Source organism: Oryzias latipes, chromosome 22 (genome assembly GCF_002234675.1).
Source record: "Oryzias latipes chromosome 22, ASM223467v1".
Classification (NCBI taxonomy): domain Eukaryota; kingdom Metazoa; phylum Chordata; class Actinopteri; order Beloniformes; family Adrianichthyidae; genus Oryzias; species Oryzias latipes.
In genome coordinates this window covers 6715393-6735603 of record NC_019880.2, presented here as the reverse complement: position 1 = coordinate 6735603, position 20211 = coordinate 6715393, and the positions used below count along the sequence as shown (strand labels likewise).

Genomic DNA, 20211 nt, shown 5'->3' with positions numbered 1-20211 from the left:
AAAACATGCATGCTAGTGTTGAACCATTCCTGCGATGACGTTTCTGACCACAGGGGAGATCCTCTCTAGGGCTGACGGCGGATCTTCTTCAGGGGTTCACTTCCCCGTTCGGACCCTCAGAGCCTCCAGAGCGGGTTAATAATAGAACCAGTCTCTGTTCTTTTGAAGGAAAACCTTTTTATTAAATTACTGTTCTCCTTAACTGAGTACCACAAACTGAATGCGGCTCACACACTCACCTGAGTACCTGCCCCCTCCTTTTGCAAATGGGGGAGCGCGGCACGCGGGAACTCAGCATACACACATTTCAGCACACACACATTGGCTTGCGCTCAGTGCTGGACCCTCCTTTTGCAAAGTGAGGGCTTCTTTCACGTCCTCACTTCCTCACTTCTCATGCCCTTGCTCCTCTGCTGAAGTCCCACAACTACACATGAGGCGAACCGCCTCATAGGGCGCCCCCTACAGTTTGGAGAAAATTTAAGACTTTTAAATGCGGCTTATGGTCGTGAAAATACGGTAATCCCTTTTCTTTAAGTAACAGTATTTTTGTTTTATATCTTGGTCTAAGTTGACTTTAGTAGATCAATAGCAGTACCTTACCTCTGGACAAAAGAGTTGCAGAATTAGTAGAAGATGAACTTGGAAAAAGTTTTTGTTGTTTTGTGCAAATATTCACTCAATCTGCACCTTATCAGACAGGTGTTGCTTCACCTTGTGGACCTTTAAGATTTTTCTCAACCTTCAAAATGTGTTTGAAATGGAAATATCAGGGGAATGAATCTGTTCAAAGTTGATATTCTTCCTTGTTTTGACAGAAAATGAAAGAGAGGAGCTGGTCTCTCAGCTGGTCTGTCTGAGTTCCTGCAAAAAGGCTGTTGCTGTGCAGAAACTCCTGCATTCACAGACAAATTACTTTTTTAATCATTTTTAATTAAACCTTTTTTTTTACTAGTTAAATAAAACAAGAATTCAATGATAAATCATTTTCAGCAAGAACTCAGTAGTTTTGTTTCATAGAAGTGTTATCAGTAAAGGACAGAAGAACAAACATCTTTTTACTGAGGAACGTTCGATGTGAGCTTTTCTTATAGAGGATGTGGATCTATCTGTGACCGCAGCATCATGTTTGCACCTATGGAGCTTCAGCCATTTACTTATGAGAAAAGGCTCACTATTATAACACAGCTTCCTCATTACAACATTGAGCATTTGAAGAGGCAGCAGATTTTGTCCTTTTTATTAAACTAAAACTTTAAACGCTCCATAGACACTGGACATTTCATTGTGTTGTATTTATTCTTTTTTAGTGTTATGTATTATCTGTTGTTTTTATTATTATCAGTATTTTTTGAGCTATTGCATCAAATCAATTACTTCAGAGTGGGACCAATTAAAGCTCTATTGTTATTCCTCTAATAAATAAAGGACTTAATCATTTCAACCATTTTGAGCTAAAAATGTTCTGTGCAGACCTGAATCCAACCCCTTCATGCAGAGTGTCCAACAGGGAGGCATTGGGTCCCATTTTTGAATTTGAACTTTCAACCTTCCAGTCGACATGCAAACACTCTACCACAGGGCCACTAAGTGGGTACCAATCAATCAAGGAGACCTGGGTTCCTTTTATTCTCTTTCTATATTTAACCAGGATCATGTTTTATAGAATGTCAAAAGGTTCAGAAAACTTTGAGCTAGGAAAGGTTAATCAGGCAAAATTACATCAAACAAACCAGAGTCCTTTAATTTGACGCACAACAAACAAGCTGGGCATAAAGAAGGGATTGATTGCTGTGAGATTCTGCTCAAATGAAGCCTCTTACCTGGTGGGTAATTAGGAAGTAAGCAGATGTTGATATTGAGCGCCTTGAGTGCCAGAGAGAGGAAATAATTATTTTCTATTGATTACATGGCCTTCTGATAGAGAAAAATGGTAACTACAATCCTTGTAAGAAATTATATTATCTGCTATGACGAAAATGTCGATCATATTTTTTTTCTAGTGCTGGAAAGATTTTCCTAAACTTGTACTGCAAATACAAACAATCCCTCCATCATCCTCAGAGTCTTTAAACAACTTCTTTATAAATCATTATTGCCTTTTTCTGTAAGTATAAAGTTTATTCCACATTTTAAAGGCCATACACACTCTATACGTGTTGTTCAGTCCATATCAGCACTTTTACTTCTATTATTCTTTAATAAAATTACAAAAAATCCATGAAAAGTAACCCTGAAAATGAGGGAGATGCTGCGGGTATAAACATTTCTCTGTGTGGAGATCATCTTTGTGAATAGAAAAACTAAAGACATAAATGCGAGACATGTTTTTGTTGAATGACAGCTCCATCTACTGGTTAAAATAAGCCTTTGATGTAATGTGAGTAAGGAAGGACAACAATCAGAGTAATATGTTAGTAGTGTCACTAATCTGCCAGAAAGAATCTTTAAATGTATACCTTGTATTATCAGCTGCAGTTTTTGCTCTTGACTGGACTGTGATGTGAAAATAAAAGTTGAGACGTGTGTCAAACATTTGAATTTGTTTGATCCACAGCTGATTCAATTTAATTTGATTTGATGTGTTAAAAAAAAGAAGTGGATAGCAGCAAAATCAAATTAATTCCCACCTTTAATCTTCCTTACAATAAATATAAATAAACAACATTTTATGAATACATAAACTATCAATATTTTATGCATACATTTTTAGGATTCAGAACTTTGTTTTAGTTTTTGTCAGTTAGCATTTTCTGGTTTGTCATGATTCACAGCTGTTTTCATTTTAGTCAATCACCCTCAGTCTATTTGAGATGACATACATATTAAACATATAACTATTTTGGTAAACATAAGGTCAGCTGATCACTTTCTCCTTGAGGTTCAGGGAGGAACAAGTCTTTTATATCTGTGCTCTGAACCTCTGAACAATACACAATCATCTTTTCTATCGATTTTTAACAGCAGAGATTTACATGGATATCTCTGCTGTTTGTCGTCTTTAGTATTATCTTTGCTTTGATAACTTGAATTAAATCCTTTCCAAATTTAATTTTGCTTAGTGTTTAAAGTACAACAATTTGCTCCATTTTTAAATCGTGTTAGTGCTTTATAAATAAAGGTGATGATGCTAACAAAAAAATTAAAGAAAAATGACAAATTAAGGATCAAAATACCAAAACAATATCAAGATTTTATGATTGTCCATAAATTGTCCCATTAGGCTCCTCATTTATACTTTTCAAAAATGCTTTAGTTGGTATATTTTTCCTTTAATTGTGTAACATTTTTAATCATTGAGGATTTTCTTCATGTTATTCCATTCAAAGTACTATTGTATCATAAATGCATTGCATTATGTTTTATTATATCTGTAACTTTTTGATGTATAGAATAGGTGTGTTCCAGACCAAAACACATTTTCAGCTTTAAAAATGTGTCTTCTGTTTTTAGGACGTGAAAAAAAAACTTCTTTTTTTTTTTAAGTTAAAGTGGTTGAAAACAAGAAGGGCCTGTTCAAACCTGTTTGTAAGTGTGTTTGTGTGGATCGTTTTGACAATGTCATGTTTGTGTACCTGGTGGGGAATGAGGCCCTGGCAGCTCCACTGGAATGTGTATCAGTGAGCATCTGGCTGCTTAACGACTCTCTGGAGAAGAGTTTCAACTTTTTTCAACTTCTTTTTCCTTTTTAACACAGAACGAAGAGCTGCTGAGTTGTTTTTATTAGGATTCTTCATATGTGCTGTTGGAACAAAAGTCATTTCCGCTGTTTTCACTCTGTAACAACCTAAAATATGGCTAATCAGATGATCTGAGGGACATAATACGCCGCAAAGTAAAATTCAGCCTCTCATGAGGACCTAACTCATCCTTTTTTAGCTTCTCTCTCAATCGTGTGTTCCTAAATCTGGGAGCAGTCAGACTAACCACAGTTATGCAGCGAGCTGGGCAGTGGCTTCCATCTAATGCCGGGTCCTCCCCCTTCTCCTTGGAGCTGCTGAAGTTTTCTCCAGATGTGGCTGCCTGATCACTTTCACGATACAGAGGGAGAAAAAGAAGTTTGAGCTAAACGCAACACCAACATGAGCTCTTTAGGATGCTGACCTGCAAAATAATCAAGCATATTTGATTTAATCCGTGAAGAGACGATTTTTATTTTAGTTTGTGTAGATTTTAATGACATTTTCCTGGGAGTTGAGGATTTCCAGTAGACGCTTAAAGAGTTGGGCGAACTTAAGGGATGACCTCAGCTTTAAACTTTCCCGAAACTCCTTACCATATAAGGTTATGTCTTTGAATCGTTTCCCTGAAGCAATCAGGGAAAGCTTTGGAAGTATCATTTTTACTGAAATAATTAGCATGGTCAAAGAGTTTCTATAAATGTACAATAATTTAAGGTGTTTCAGCATAAATATGATGTTATACATTTTTCAGTCTCTGTGTTTACACAGACTTTTTGAAACATGAAATCAAACAGTAAAACAGGAATGTCTGCAGTGGGACATCTGGGACCTACAGACTTTTTCTCACAGTTTGGAAGTTGCTTCAAATGACAGGTGTTTCTGACTTGGTCATCCTCCATAGAGAGCAGGTTGAACAGCTGTTTGGCACACAAAAGCAGAGAAAACAGACATTTATTGAAGGACTGCACACAACTGAAGCCTGCTAGAACTGTATTGGACTTAAGGTTACCCTGCTGCTCCTTTCTGGATGTGCAAGTGGATCAAACAAAAGCCTTCGGTGGACTCTCCGGGAAGCTCAAGCTGTTGGAAAGGAATGCCCTCAGTCCTGTGGCCCAACATTTGTGTCTTAATCCATCACCTGAGGGGCCCACAAGCATTAGTCGTGCCCACCCTTTATATTACCTACTTATAGAATGAAAAATACATGGATTGGGACAATATTTTGATTTGGATAAATAAAATGAAATATCTCTGGGACACTTCTGATTTAAATAAATTGCGGGACGTGGCTCAGATATATTTTTCTTTTATTTGATGAAATATTCTAGGATTTTTCATGCAAAATAGAGATAAAGGCACGACCTCTTGCAGTTGTTCTTATTAAGCGTAATAGAAACACAAAGGGAGAGTGTTTCACCCCATAAGAAGGCGGGGTTGTCTCCCTGGGGTCCTGAGCCAAGCTGCGTTATGTAAGGGACGCACAGTTTCTCCTCTTGATGGAAGTTAGTAAAGTTTTGACTGCGCGCTCACTACTGTGGACAAGCGGGGATGGTTTCAGCCGTGTGTCTGCAGGTCAGAGTGGAAGAATTTTTAAGGGAATTAGATTCCAATAAAAACGTAATCTTAAACTAAAGACCCAGAAGCGCCCTGGGTTACTTTTTAACTTCAAACGTTGAGGGCGGAATGTTAGAAATAAGTCTGTAGGTTTCCAGAGCAGCGGGACGCGCGGACGGACATGGGCGCAGGGACGAGCAGAGGGAAAAAAGTCGCACCTGCGTCTGAAACCGAGGTGAAGGTGACCAAAACGGAGGCCGGAATCTCCTACGCCAAGACGGACAGGAGTCCACTGCCGTCCCGAAAGATTCTGAACGTTTTGCGCAATAAGGATCAGACTCAGAGCTGTGCGCAACGGCGCAGCGAAGGGCACGACTTGGAGGACTTTTCCGCGGAGGATGATGAAGAGTTGAGCACTGTCCTGGCGGAGGACGACATTCGAGAAGGGATTTTTGACAAGAAAACTAGTCCTAAGAAGTCTTTCATCAGATCCAAAACATATGGACTTTGTCACTTTGGTCAGGAGGACACTGGAGAAGATATCAGCTCCGCTTCTCAGCCTCGAGCGGCCGGAAGAGCTGCGCCACGTGTCTCACACAGTGTGTCAAAGGATGTAAACAAAGACTCCACTCTGCATGATGTAAGAAATTATTTGATTATTTAATTCCAAATAATGCTATTATATTAGGTAAAACAGCAAAGAAGACGCCATACATTTAAAATGCTCTCAATGTTTTCCTCGCAGAACGTCTTGCAAAAGGAAGGCTTGTTTGAAGTTGTTTCCACATCAGAAAGACAACTGTAAGTAGACAAATGTGATCAATAATTGATTTAGGAGCTCAGTGGAATAAAGAGGCAACATAGATAGAATTATCCTCAGAGGGAGAATTATTGTCAGTGTCATGAGATTTGTCAGACAAGAGCTGAGGAACAAGCGAGCCACAAGGACAGCTGCTTTAAATACATAAATAAACCTATCACCACTGCAATATTGATTTTCTGTTTATTATTTGCTTTTCTGCTCTCCACAGGGCTCTGAACAGCTGCCATCATTCTTCTCAGCCAATGCCAGCTGTGCTGTATGATGGATCAGAAGAAGAGCTGATGGACACTATTGAGAGAGAGTTCAGTTGATCATTCTCTCTAGAAATAAAGCAACTTATTGTTTCTTTTCTGTGTTTATTGGAGATATAGTTTGAACATTTTTATTTAACCTTTATTTTACTTGGAGGATCAGTTGAACAGTTTCTCATAGACATTGTTGACATGCAAATGTTATGGTATAAGGGTCATTCCACAATTGGGGGACATTTGGACTTCCATTCTGATTCTCTGCTGTATATATTCAGCAATAATAAACTATCACAGGCTATATTTGCTCAGCTTAAAGATCAGTTGTGCAATTTTTATTACATTTAAGGGTTACGTAACTTGGTGCAACCCTGTTACCAATTTTTGCAGGTATAACAGGGTTGCAAATCTGTACTAATATTAGCTCAGGAGTAGAAGCTACTTGTTTATCTAGCTGTTACCGATGACCAAGAGGACAAACTTATGTTCATAAGAAAATAATTTAGGAATTGTTTTATTCTGAAGAAATGATGTGTAACAGGGTTGCATGGGGGAAGGGTGAGACATTCATGTTGTAAAAATATGGCAAATAGAAAAGAGATTATGCCTTTTCTCTACCCATTCTTTTGGAAAACTGTTTGATGATGTCATGTCCAGCATATTATGTGACTCTGCTACATTCTTATTCTGCCATGATCAAAAGGTCATGGCAGCAGAGTTGCATGCATGTTGTGGGATACACGATCCGTTGGTAATTATTATTTTTTTAAATATTGTATTTATTAAAACAGATTCTCCCAAAGTTAAAGAGACAGCTGTGAAACAATTAATACAATAAAAATAACTTTTTCTATTTAAGATTTATTTTCGGACATGGAGGAAAATTTTAGGGGGAATTCAGAGTTATTTGGTATTTTTAAAACTATTTTCAAGCATTTCTTTTTCTTATTTTTTCTATTTGGTCTCAAGACAAGTAAATTTAATCAGAAGCTACATGTTTTAATGTTTTGTGTGTGGATTGTTTGAAATATGGTGGATGGTACGTCAAATGTCCTCCAATTCTGGAATGACCCAAAAAGTGTTTACCTCTGTATTCTTACAAATTTCTCTGCTCATTTTAAACCACTTGTTGAAGCTGGATGAAACTTCTCCATCGCTCATTATGAGGAAAGCTTTTCAACTTCATGCAAAGATAAATTTGAAGACGACTCATAATCAATGAGCAATAATTGATACCCTCAAGAGTTTTACCTTAGGTGCACACTCTTGAGAATGACCTTTGACTTAAGGTTTTTTTATATATTTAAAATATTTTTGTAATAATGTGACACTTTGTCAGACGCCTCTTTATTTACCTGCTACAATAAAGAAATGTTGCATAAACCATAGATAAGCCTTTGATTCCTTTATGGATTCAAGTTTTCTAAGACTAACTTAGCCACGAACAAGCCCAGCTTACGCTGATTTACTGTTCCCTTAGCTGGGACGTTATATCTTAAAGCCTGGATTTATGCTGGTACTGATTAGATGTTAAGGTAAAAATGAGAACAAATAAATTAGGCCTACAAAGCTTTAGCGACATGTAGACCATTTATGTTCATCTCTTAATATGCTTCTAAGATCACAGCCAAAATAGACAGTCAATTTCCGAAATGTTGTTCAAACTTTACATATTTTGTTTTCAATGCAACCGTTTAAGACTGTTTTTGCTTGCATAAATAGAAAATGATTTTTTCTCTTATCACTAAAAGATTCTACTGGTAAGAATATTGATTTTTTTAAGTTTTCTTAACATTTTTCAAGTTTTTTTTTAAGTTTAGAAAAAACAAATACCGGTAATAAATGTACCTCAATGTTCTTTTTTACTGCAAACATGACTTTTAAAATGTAAGAACTCATCACCTTAAAGTGCTAGTACATTTTAAAGGTTTTTTTAGATGCTTAAAGCCATTTCAATGAAAATCTTGCATTTGGTGTTTTTAACATGTTTTTATTTTTCTGATGATGGAGGACATGTATAAAATAATTAAGTTCACAATTGCATTTCTGAGTATTTCTTTATCCAAATCCCGGTGAGTCAGGAGCAGACGTAAAAATACAGTTGGAAAAAGATTGTAGAAGTGACGTAGAGAGGGGGGGGGGGGCACAAGCTCATATGCATTCACTTGCAGACAAATAAACCTGTGTACATCTTCGTTTTCCTCGTCCGAGCTGACACAGAAGCGGTCCTGTAAGAATCTCCAAGCCTACCTAATTTTCCCAAAATACTGCACAGTAACAATTTTCTATTACAAGAAATGCAGCAAAAATGTTATAACCTTTATACAACTCAGTATAAAAAGAGAATTCAAACCTCAAAAAGACTTTTTAAGACCCTCAAATCCTAATTAACAACATGAAGCTGGGCAATTGTTGTTGTATAGAAGGAGAAACATGACTACATGTTGTACTTTAAAAGGTGTTAACTGATGAAGACCTCCTTGGTTTGTTTTGCACAGGATCGGTGTCATGTCATCCGATCATTCCTGCTCAGCTCCCTTTGACAAGTCACTAGTCATCCATTACTTTGTACTTGAACTGGTATCTTGCTGAGTGAATGAGACGCTCCGGCTCTGCCTGATTACAACCAGCAGTTTAAGAAACAGAGACTTCTTTAAGCTTTCTGGACGTCCTTGCCTGTAAATTATCACATGTGGCGACTACAAAAGTGTAAGAAGTAAATGTTTATTTAAGGTTTCCTCCCAGTTCCGGCTCTTTTGCCGGTCCAGCCACAGGGAAATGTGGCACCAGAAAGATGTCCGGTGATTTTAAGACCATTTCTGCTGACACGACTCCCCACATTAAGGAGAGAAAAAGTCTGGAGCCACTTAAAGGCCCCCCCCAAAAAAAAGCACTTGTGGAAAAAAAACTAATTTTTCATTATGTAAATTAAAAGCGTACTTTAAAATAAAATTGTTTGTGTTGACTTGTCCATCAGATAGTCAGTTTATCACAATCACACCAATCACAAAAAACTTGTTTTAATGGTCACAGCCGTTCCAGTGACATAAGTGTTTTAGAATATACAAAATAAAATGCAGTATCTTTTAAAACTGTAAAATAACATAAATCTTTTTTTTTTTTACAAATTAAAACTGTAACCTTGGCATAAAAGAGTAACTTAAAAGCTCTTTAACAATAACTTCTGTGTTTAACTGAGATGCTGCTTCTTCAAAGACCTGTAGAAAGAAATCCTCTTCTGCAGCGACTTCAGCAGCTTGTGAGGTAGAAGAGGCAGCTGACGCCTCAGGTTCTCCGAGTGGCTCACATGTTTTGCGATGTAATCTTGACAAATCCTGATAGGAAACAGAAGCTCTTTCAGATCACTAAACATTTCAGAAACTATTGAGCTTGTCATGTTAGCGAGAAAAAAAAGAGGAAAACTTCAAATAACAAGATGTTATAAAAAAATAAACAAAATACAAGCAGCCCAGAAATTTCTTTAATTTAAACTGGATTTGATTAATTAATCATTTTCTATGTGTGACTTACTTTGATTTGTTATTTTCTAATAATTTAAATTGTCAAAAGTACCTGAATAGAGGATAGGGCTGTGTCTGGAACACGATGGCGTCGTTGCAGTGTCCCTGAAAAGAGTTGAAATAATCACAAAATTAAAGATCTGCATCAAATTGTAGATGTTTGTTACAGTTTTACTCCTAATAACTTCATATATAACTTTTGATATTTTATATTAATGTATAACTTTTTTGTAAAGTTATACATACAACCAGTAGACTTCAAGTGGATTTCACATCTTATCAATTCTCTTTCTTCAGATATTTTTACATTTCTCCTCATTTTTTAGTACTATGCTTGAAATATTATACAATAAATAAATAAACTTGTGCACTCCAAAGCTTAAACTAATACAAAAAACAATAATATAACAAAAAAAGAAAAGAAAAATGTTGTTACAAGACAGCAAAAACATAAAAACATGACCTAAAACACAATGTTCTAATACACGTGTTGCGTGTTTTTGATTAGATTAGAATGAACGGTTCAAAAGTGAACACTTATCAATTAGTTATCTTATTGGTTTTACTAAAAACTCCAAGCCAAATCTAGTAAAAGAAATTGAATCTTTAAAAATGTCCGTTCACTGTTTTTCCTGGCTATTAAGTTTGAACATCATCTCATAATCAGCAGTGGAGAGCATGTATTTAGATCCAAACCTGCAATAAGGTAGGCTGTCTGGTTCCTGCTTCACAAAGACTATTTTAGTCTCATTTTCATAAATGAAGTGTCAGAATTTCGAGTTGCTTTTTTTTTAACTAAACATGAAAATGAATCATGAATCATCTAATCATGAAAATGTTCAATATGTAAGAGAAACATGTAAACATTTGAACATCAATTTTCATGAAAGGAACAAATAAATAAATGAAATGAAATGAAATGAAAAAGGTTAATTTGACATTTTTTAAATTGTTTGTTTATTTTGGGTAGCGGCAATTAAAAGCAGCCAAAAAGATAAAGGACTAAAAATAAATATACTTATATATAACACTGGGGGGGGATGTTAATAAAATGCAGACAAGTTTGACCTTGTGGGCTCTAAGGGTTAACTTACAGAGTCCACCAGGAGGATGTAGTCACAACTTCCTCCAAACACAACCACATCTGCGTCTTTGGCCACAGACGCTGAGTGCCACAGCCTAGAAGAAAACAGACATTTCAAAATTTAAAGTAAAGTTGTATTTTTCCAATTCATAAAATACATTTGTACCTTGGCTTATTTTGGAATGGATGCTCAAACTCTGTCCATTGTTTTGTTTCAACGTCAAACAACCAGCCATCACCTATATTATAAAGAATAGAATTCAGCTCAAAAACAGTAAAGAAATTATAATAATCCTAATATTTAAGACAGGAGGAATATTTTGCCCATACTCATTGGTTTGCAGTCTACACTAAGACCTCCAAACAAGAACATGGTGGTGTCCGACACGGCTGTGAGCGTATGCCAGGATCTGCCAACCGGAGAAGTGGACAGGGGGGCTCTGGAGAGTATATTTAGAATCACAACAAGCAGTACAAATCATATATTTATATTAGATACGTCTCATGGGTCTACTTACATTTCCGACCATGTCCATGATTCAAGATCCAAACAATGAATATCACTAGTCCTGGTTTCCTGCACGTGAAAACAAAGAACAAGTACTTCACAGCTGCCTTAAAACTGAAAAACATCATACACCTTGATGAAAAAAAAAGCACAATGGCGTCTCACCCTGACTCTGCCCCCACATATGTATCCTTTACATCCAAGTGTGGCACCAGCGTGCGCTGCCCTGGGAGCAGGAGCACGGCCCTTTGGATAAAACGTGATGCAAAGATTTTCTTTTCTGTATTTTTTGTGTGACTCTTTTATTAACGGTATGTTAACATCAGATTAAAAGTGCGACAAAGCGTCTGCATAACTGTCATTCCCCTTATAGAGTCTTATACTTGCGTGGGTTTGTGGGTCATTCCAACTGACTTCTGAGGGATCAAACACATGAACTTCATTGTTCCATCCCCAGAAGGCATCTGACACCTGAAAAGACATTAAGAAAGGGAGGAAATCTACTGACTGCAACCATTTTCCAGAAGTGTCTTAAGTGTCTTTTGAAAAATATGTTTAATGTCTCGGCTTCATGACTACATGGGTTTGTGAAAAACAAACTATATTAAGGAAAAGACTTTACCCACGATGCTTCATCCGCAATAAAGTTTCTGCTTCTGCTGTTAATATCAGTGAGAAGTTTGCGCCCATATCCTCCAAAATAAATGAGCCTAGAAAACATGGAGCAGCATAATTTGAACTTTAAATCAAAACCCTAAAAATTCAAACAACCAAGATCAGTTTAGAAATGACAAGCTGGAAATCTACTGGATGCTTGTGGGGGGAAAAAAAACTTTTTTTAAGTTTTACCTGTCATTGTAAAGCCAGCAGGATAGTTTGTCTCGTGGTGATGGGGCTGAACCGGACTTCGGTGCCATTTTTCTCCACTCATATTTACCGTCTGTCAGGTCGACACAGTACATCTGTCCAAACCAAAAAAACGACATCAGTTGAGTAAACATTTAACCACACAGCAACTCTTTAGCTTTTTTCCCCGGTTTCATAATTCTAGCAAAGCAGAATTTGAAAAAGCCATTTTTTTTTAAAAGAAACCTAAACTTACTGGACACAGACAACTGTGATCAAGATTTTTATAACTTGGGAAGAAAAATAAAGTCAAAACACCTGATTTGTCTGTCCGTTGTCATCACAACCTCCAAATATGTACAGGTGATCATTGAGGAAGCAGCTGCATGACCCAGACATGGAAGGAGGGACTTCACCTGTCATGTGAAACACCTGCCTTAAAAAAACAAAAAAACATCTAAATAAACTGCATTCATATCTGTCACATTATATTTTTAATGAACAAATGTGAGGACAGAAAACAGCTCTGAGGGAAAAAAAAGTAAAACTTCTAAGACAGCTTCTTACCATGTGCCTCCTTCTAGATCATACACCCAGATCTCACCACCCGGAAGAAAAATTTCCTCATCGCTAACTGACTGCAGTTTCAAAAATAAAAACAAAAAATAAAGAAATGCATTTTAAAATGCAATTCATAATTCACATCAGCGAAAACATTTACAGTAAAAAGCCTCGTAAACCTAATTTCTATGATAACGACACATTAACAAGTAATAAATTTGGTGTTTCGACTAATTTATTTTCAACACTGCTGAACAACTGTGAGGCTATTGTAACCATGGAAACGCTTCTCTTAAAACCTCTCGGGTATTCCTATATTTTGATGTAAGACAGTGCTTATCAAGGACCAGCATTTTTGTTTATGTGAAGTACTTCACTAAGAACACACAGCTCATTTTTTCAAACATAACTCGTTTGGTTGCATGTTTTTGTTTTTTGTATTTTTCTTACCATGTAGCCTCCCCACACATGCAGCAGGTTATTCACCACCACGGCCGAGTGTCCGCTCCTTTCCCGGGCCACCAGCTGCGAAAGCCCCCCGTCCAGTGTGGGATCCATGCTGTCAATAAAAGGCAGGAAGCGAGAGTTCGTCTTTTAAACAGAAATTAATAAAAAAAAAAAACAACAACAACATAAGCGAGAAGAAACCCGAAAAAACGGCTTTAATATCCATATCGAACAGTTCAATTTTAGCTAACTCTGTTAATGTTATGGCAAGGTGAAGTGGGCTAAACTACAAGCTATCTAGGCACTGGAGAAAATAGCTTTAAAAATCAATTCATCTAAGACATACTCTCAGTCTATAGTGCAGCTCCAAGCTTCGTAATTCTATTGTCATGCTGTCAAAACTGCTCACTTAACACAAAACACACAAGTTCATCCTTGTCGGTGCCATCAGCTGTGTAAACACAGCGAGTGCGGGAGACCACCAAGCAGCAACTTCCGGTCTAGATTTTAAACCAATAAGACAAATGCCTGTAAAACCATCATGTATGTTATAGGTTACATACTTATACAAACATGAAATATTTTTTTATGTTTATTATTTGTGGTTAGCTGTCAAAAAAAAAAAAAAAAAAAAAAAAAAAACACTATGAGTGTAAAACACCGATAAAACCCCCCGCTATTTTCGCATTAACTGCATTTCCGGTGTTGGTCTTTCAAATTAATGGGCAGCCTGTTGCCATTTAGTAGTCATTATCGTATTAAGCTAAATAATAAACGTTTTTATATTGTACAGTACATATCATTACCACATGTATTTGTTTATAATATTAACAGAGTATTTTTTGTTACTTAGCGTTCCTGTTTTTTTCTCTCTAGTTTCAACAACTGCAAATAATTAAATACAGTGCTCTCAAGAAAAAAAGTTAACATTTTTATTTTTGTTATTTCAAAGTGTAACGTAATTTTATAATATTAAGCTTCCGTTTGATCTTTCATGGTAACATTCTTTTGGAAAACATTTGAACAAAGCAAAAATTTAAAAAAGGCAATTCGAGGACTTGCTATTATATTTTTAAACTTTTTCATAAAAGTGAACCCCTTGAATAAAATTGTAATTGGCTGAAAAATGGAGGAGAAGCAAAAAAAACAATACAAAGGAAAAAAGAAGAAATCCCTCATTGGCGGAAGTGACGAAAAACACGGAAGTTGCCTTTTAGCGCCAAATCTTGAGCCGCTGCAACAAACACAAACATGGATTTACCTCGAAAAATAAAGGCTAAAGTGACGGCTGGTTTCAAGATGAGGGGACTTATACTTCGACCGTAAGCTTGCCTTTTGTGTAATAAATGTGAACCTTTGATTTTTCTATTATTTATAGTAGTATCGACTACAGAACCTCATTGTACTTTTGTTCATTTTCTTCTTTAGGTTTATTATGTGTTTTTATGAGGTTGTGTTGTTGTATAGGATTTTTAGTTTTTCTCTCCTCTCCAGTGAAGCCAGTCGGTATCTTGCTGAAGTCCTGGAATCAGTCAATGTCTCTGAACTTGAGGATGTCATTGAGAAGGTGCTGGATTCGGTGGAGAAGCAGCCGTGTAAGTGTACTTCAGTCACTTTCTGCAAGTCTCTGTGTATTTTTGGTGTACCGATGAGGAAAAATGGATCATGTGTTCAATCTGGAAGATCTTCATCACACATTTAGTGCTGAAGATTATCCAGCTGACAATGCCTAGAAGTTGTGTTTTGGCATCTAGACTTAATGTCTTCTCTTCTGGAAACATCTTGACACTCTTCACTTCCAAGTAGCTTCAGCTGATTTATGTGTTTGTTTTTTATTACCAACAGTGTCCTCGAATATGATCGAGCTGGCTGTGGTAGAAAGTGCTGTACAGGACTGCACCCAGTCATGTGATGAAACCATGTAAGAAACGTTTATCAATTAGAACAGAAAATATAAAACGTTTTTCTTAAATTTATTTCTTTATTGTTCTTGTTGTTACGAGATATTCTGTCTGTGTCACTGTAATGTGAACTGCTGCAAAACTGTGCTTTGTTTTTGTGATAAATTAAACTAAATAAAATGTTTGCTACAGTTTGTGGTCATTAAATAATATTAATTTGAATTCTTTTGCAGTGACAATATTTTTAACATCATTGGAGCCTTTGACGTGCCCAGATACATTTACAGCGTGGAGAGAAAGAAATTTCTACCGTGAGCTTTTCTTTTTTCTTCTTCTTTCTATTTACAGGAGTCTGATTTGAGTGTTTTGGTGTTGCCACATTTTTGTGTTTTGCTACACTTGTATTTCCTTTTTCTTGCAGCATCAATATGACCGGTCATCCAGCTCCCAGTCTGTGTGGTTCTGCCAAAGACAAAGCGGAACTTTTCAGGGAGCGCTATACAATCTTACAGCAGGTACGTCACAATAACTGGATTACGCTGTTCTGTTCTGCAGGTATGCTCATGCTCACATTTATTTGTTTTCGTTTTTTAAGCGCACACACCGTCATGAGCTCTTCACCCCACCAGCAATTGGAGCTGCTGTTGAAGAGGGTCAAAATAAATTTCAGGTAAAGGAAACGTATACCAATCTAAAAATGACCAAAGTATTATTTTGTTTAAGAGTTGAAACCATTTGTGTGGCTACTAATGTACCTCTTTTCTTGTTTGTGTAGCTCAAGACAATTGAAGCGTTGCTCGGGAGCACATCTAAGCTTGGGGAGGTGATCGTACTCGGGATGATCACACAACTTAAAGAGGTTAGATAAGAAACTTTTGAACTGATTTTTTCAATCGCTAACAAGATGAGATTTATTTAAGATGAACCTTTTTTTTTTTTTTGGCCCAATTTGTTTTTATGTTTAAAGGGTAAATTTTACCTCGAAGATCCAAGTGGAACCGTACAGCTGGATTTGTCCAAGGCAATATCCTTTGAAAGACTTTAGGGTTTGCCACTAAAAAAAAAAGTTTATTACAATTGCAAAGAAACATTTTCCTGAGCACTATTTTTTTTACCAGTTCCATAATGGCCTCTATACAGAGTCCTGCTTTGTTTTGGCAGAAGGTAAGACTAATTCTGTTTAACTCCACAGCTTTGGAAAGGTGTGGAGCTAAAATAAAAGGGTTCCTGTTTGTTCTGCAGGGTGGTACGAGGATTCTGTTCTTCATGTCAATGGCTTTGGTTTCCCCCCAACAGAGCCGTCATCGGCGACCAGGTAAACCTGCGGACTCGAATTTCTGTTCAGTAATTCCACGTTTATCACGGGAGTTACTTTCTAATGATAGACAAACTAAACTAAACCCAGTCAATTTAAATATTTTAAGGCTATAAAATGTCTCACAACACACTTTTGTGCACTTTTCTCAGACAGACATGAACATTTTGACGCTTTTCTTTCTTGTTTAAACTCTGAGTTTAAACCTTCATAGAAAATGAAGTCCAATATTATATAGAATGACCCCAAATATCTGATTAGGATTTATGTAACTCTGACGAACTGAAGACTTTCTGTACAGGAGACGCAGCACAAAGACAAAGAGACAAACATTTTCTAATCAATTTATTCTTTATATCTGAAATGTTTTTTATGTGTCTTTATTCAGTCTTTTTTTTATTGAAATTAATTAATTAATCAATCAATCAAATCAGATTTGATGATGTTCTACAGCCAATCAGGACATAGAAAGCAATGCACCGCAAAAAAAAAATCAATACAAAGACAAAAGCATTAAAAGTGACCTGTAGTTAAGTGAGGGACGACTGCTGTTAGGGCGGCCAGCAACTTTTAATAAATGTGCAGGTAATGAAGGAAACTATAGAAGCACAATCAAGACAAGTCAAGCAGACCGTTAAGAGGAGCTACATTTACATTTTTATTGCTTTTTCAAAATAGTTTGAAATTAGAAAGAATCCAGTTCTAAATGTTAGAAATAATTTAAAGGATGGTTTTTATGAAAGCACAGTTGGTGCAGGGGGATTTGTTTCTCCCATACCATAATATACTGTCTGCATAAACTCCAGGTCGTACTACGGCAACATAAACTTCTTTGGCGGTCCATCGTCCACGTCCGTCAAGGCTTCCTCCAAGCTCAAGCAGCTGGAGGAAGAGAACGAAGATGCCATGTTTGTGATCGTCTCTGACGTCTGGCTGGACAGCGTAGAAGTGATGGAAAAGCTCAACATCATGTTTTCAGGTAAAGCAGAATTTCACAGAACAATATTCTATTCTTCATGGGCTTCACGTTGTTATTGTTTTTCTCTGTTTAGGATATGCTGCAATGCCTCCTACCTGCTTCATTTTGTGTGGAAACTTCTCTTCGGCCCCATATGGAAAAACACAGAATAGATCGCTGAAAGGTGAGCCTCTTTTGGCTGCATGCTTGGTAAAGAATGAGAGCTTTTTCTCCCTTTTAAATGGGGTTCTGTTATTTTCCTTTGCCTTGTTTCTGTCCCGCATTTAGTGCTTTAACAATTTAGTGATGCTGGCTGCTCGTAAACATACTTGTAGTACCATATTTTTATGCTTCATAGGGGCCAGATGTGAAACTAAGGACTTATTTTTGATTGTGTAATTTATTTTTTATGGTTACCGGTACTAATCTGCTGTTTTTATTTATTTATTTATTCTTTTTACAGCTATGTTGTCTCTTACATTTCCCTTAAACGGGATTAATAAAAGTTCGATTCTAAAGATGAAAAACGATTGAACATGTATTTTGATGCCATTGCAAGTCAACCAAGTTTTGTCGGTTTGAATAGTTATGCCGTAATTGCATGTTACAATAAACATATATATTTTATTATTTCAAAGGTGGATTTTTGCAGTGCAAAGGAACACTAAACTGTAAAATTTTGCTTGAAGAAAGGGGAATTAAGGAACTGAAAAACAAAAGCAGTTCTGTGAATATGAGCTATTAATAGAAAAAAAAGCTCACTTTCAATCTTAAACTAATATAATCAAATAAGTGTATCAGTAAAGCTTATTCATAATTTTCACTTATGACCTTTCAAAACAGTAAGGTCAAATATTACCATAGGCATCTAAATATTAAAGAGTGAATTTGTTAAAATACAAAAATAAAATAGATGCACCACAAAGGGGGGATTGGTTCTAAACATGGATAAAATAAATGAAAACGAACATTTTGAATGAATGAACATTGTAAAAATTTGTGCAGACGTCAATCAATAATATTTGTCTTTTGTTTTTCTATTAGAATCCCTGAAAGCCCTGGCTGACATGATCTGTACATATCCCAGCATTCACAGCAGGTAGGATTTGACCCTTTTCTCTGAGTCATACTCTGCGTTCCAGTTTAAACGCCGACTCATCTAAACCCTGCAGTAGTCGCTTCGTGTTCGTTCCGGGTCCTGAGGACCCCGGTCCAGCAAACATCCTGCCGAGGTGAATCTTCAGAATCATTTTTTAGAACTGAGGAAGCTGACATTTTGATCCGAGTTCTGGACAAACATCTCTTGTAAATATATTTTAGGCCCCCCCTGGTACAAAACATCACAGAGGAGTTCAGTGAGAGAGTGCCATTCTCAGTTTTTACCACCAACCCATGCAGGTAAAACATACAGTTCCACTCATAGATGTTAACTGTCTACATAAAATGAGTTTGTCATGTTAAACTATGATAAAAACGGACTTTTGTTCTGACCAGGATCCAGTACTGCAGCCAGGAGATCCTAGTGATCAGAGAGGATCTTGTTAACAAGATGTGCAGGAATTGCATCAGGTTACCCAACAGTAACCTTGACATCCCAAACCATGTACGTTTCATGTCATCTCTGTAAGCTTTTGTCCCTCTGGTACATTCGGCTATCAGTTTATTTTTTTTAATTATCTAAATATATATGTTGTACATTTATGATGTTGCTTCAGGCGATGATGTCTTCCTCTTTTCTTTCTCACAGTTTGTTAAGACGATCCTGTCTCAGGGTCATTTGACTCCGCTGCCTTTGTACGTCAGTCCTGTGTTCTGGGCCTATGACTACTCCCTGCGCGTCTACCCGGTGCCTGATGTCGTTGTCTTTGCAGACAAGTACGACCCCTTCACCATCACCAACACTGACTGCCTCAGTGTCAACCCGGTATGAGACTGAAGAATCCTCAATAGTCTTTTGTTTTATTTTTCCTCATTTTTCTAGGTACTTATATTACCCTTTAGTTATTTGAAATGTCTAACAAATGTTTATTTCTGCAGGGCTCATTCCCTAAAAGCGGCTTCACATTCAAGGTGTATTACCCGTCCAACAAAACTGTAGAGGACAGGTGAGACACAGTCATATTTTTCTATTTACATAAGCTTTCTTTGACTGTTATAGTGTTTACACTAAACATTTCCTTTGTCTTTACAGTAAACTCCAAGGACTCTAAAGAAAAAGAAGAGTTTACCTGGCTTACTGTTGTGTGCATAACTCTGTAGATACTTTTAGATGATTTGTAATCAAAAGATTTTAATGTTTTTTTCTTTGTTCTGTCATGAATAATAAAGTTTTATTACTTTTGGTGAATATTCTGATCTTTATGTGAAGAGATTATAGTCAGGAATACTTCGTGCAAACTGCCTTAAAAATGCAAAACCAAACAAAAGTTTGTCTTAAAATTTTAAACTAATTTAAAAATATATATATATTTTGCGCAAAGTCTTTACAGGGAAAATATAGTTTGACATTTCTATTGACATCAGCAGTGTAAAAATACGACAAGAAATTAAAGTTTCATCGCTATCCTGCAGGAAATGTTTTCTCTGAGACTTTGACATTGCCCAATTTTAAATACGCTTGCAATCTACTCTGTATTTGTTTTACTTTTCAGGATCAGTTTAGCTAACAATCAAGTTTAAAAAAAAGGGCTAACTTTTATTTTCAAAATTTTTATGCAAAAAAACAAAGATGATTAACCTTTTGCACAGAAAAAGAAAGGAAC

The 20211-nt window shown here is 36.5% G+C and overlaps 3 protein-coding genes and 1 long non-coding RNA gene across 5 annotated transcripts in view; 2 read left to right on the top strand and 2 right to left on the bottom strand.

Moving 5' to 3' along the window:
* Positions 1–5535, bottom strand: part of LOC105356900 — a 15382-nt gene extending 9847 nt beyond the window's left edge. Inside the window, exons 1-4 of the long non-coding RNA XR_002872677.1 lie at positions 5456–5535; positions 4693–4821; positions 4531–4600; positions 3928–4030 (exon numbers count right to left, since the gene is read on the bottom strand). This is a non-coding gene — a long non-coding RNA (uncharacterized LOC105356900). The remainder of the gene's footprint in view (positions 1–3927; positions 4031–4530; positions 4601–4692; positions 4822–5455) is intronic.
* LOC101174385 lies at positions 5139–7694 on the top strand. The gene is made up of 3 exons (XM_004082194.4): positions 5139–5877; positions 5983–6038; positions 6269–7694. The coding sequence occupies exons 1-3, from the start codon at positions 5419–5421 to the stop codon at positions 6369–6371; spliced, it is 618 nt and encodes a 205-aa protein (XP_004082242.1). The 5' UTR covers positions 5139–5418; the 3' UTR covers positions 6372–7694.
* A 1325-nt stretch (positions 7695–9019) lies between these two features.
* On the bottom strand, positions 9020–13800 carry klhdc1 (kelch domain containing 1). 2 transcript variants are annotated; one of them, XM_011490211.3, is made up of 14 exons: positions 13622–13800; positions 13279–13387; positions 12835–12905; positions 12586–12703; positions 12271–12383; positions 12044–12131; positions 11809–11892; positions 11587–11667; positions 11432–11490; positions 11244–11353; positions 11080–11152; positions 10924–11008; positions 9882–9934; positions 9020–9643 (listed from the first exon to the last, which is right to left on the bottom strand). In XM_011490211.3, exons 2-14 carry the CDS (start codon positions 13384–13386, stop codon positions 9499–9501), a joined length of 1188 nt encoding a protein of 395 aa, XP_011488513.1. In that variant the 5' UTR covers position 13387; positions 13622–13800; the 3' UTR covers positions 9020–9498. The 2 variants fall into 2 exon arrangements, with proteins under 2 accessions (XP_011488513.1, XP_004082241.2); XM_004082193.4 differs by having other exon boundaries at positions 13701–13792.
* Positions 13801–14428: 628 nt separating this feature from the next.
* On the top strand, positions 14429–19796 carry pole2 (DNA polymerase epsilon 2, accessory subunit). Its single transcript, XM_004082192.4, has 19 exons — positions 14429–14597; positions 14770–14870; positions 15121–15196; positions 15410–15487; positions 15598–15691; positions 15772–15846; positions 15952–16035; positions 16144–16200; positions 16292–16340; positions 16419–16491; positions 17298–17470; positions 17544–17633; positions 18494–18548; positions 18622–18681; positions 18770–18847; positions 18944–19052; positions 19197–19373; positions 19487–19554; positions 19641–19796. The coding sequence occupies exons 1-19, from the start codon at positions 14527–14529 to the stop codon at positions 19657–19659; spliced, it is 1587 nt and encodes a 528-aa protein (XP_004082240.1). The 5' UTR covers positions 14429–14526; the 3' UTR covers positions 19660–19796.
* Positions 19797–20211: the final 415 nt, after the last annotated feature.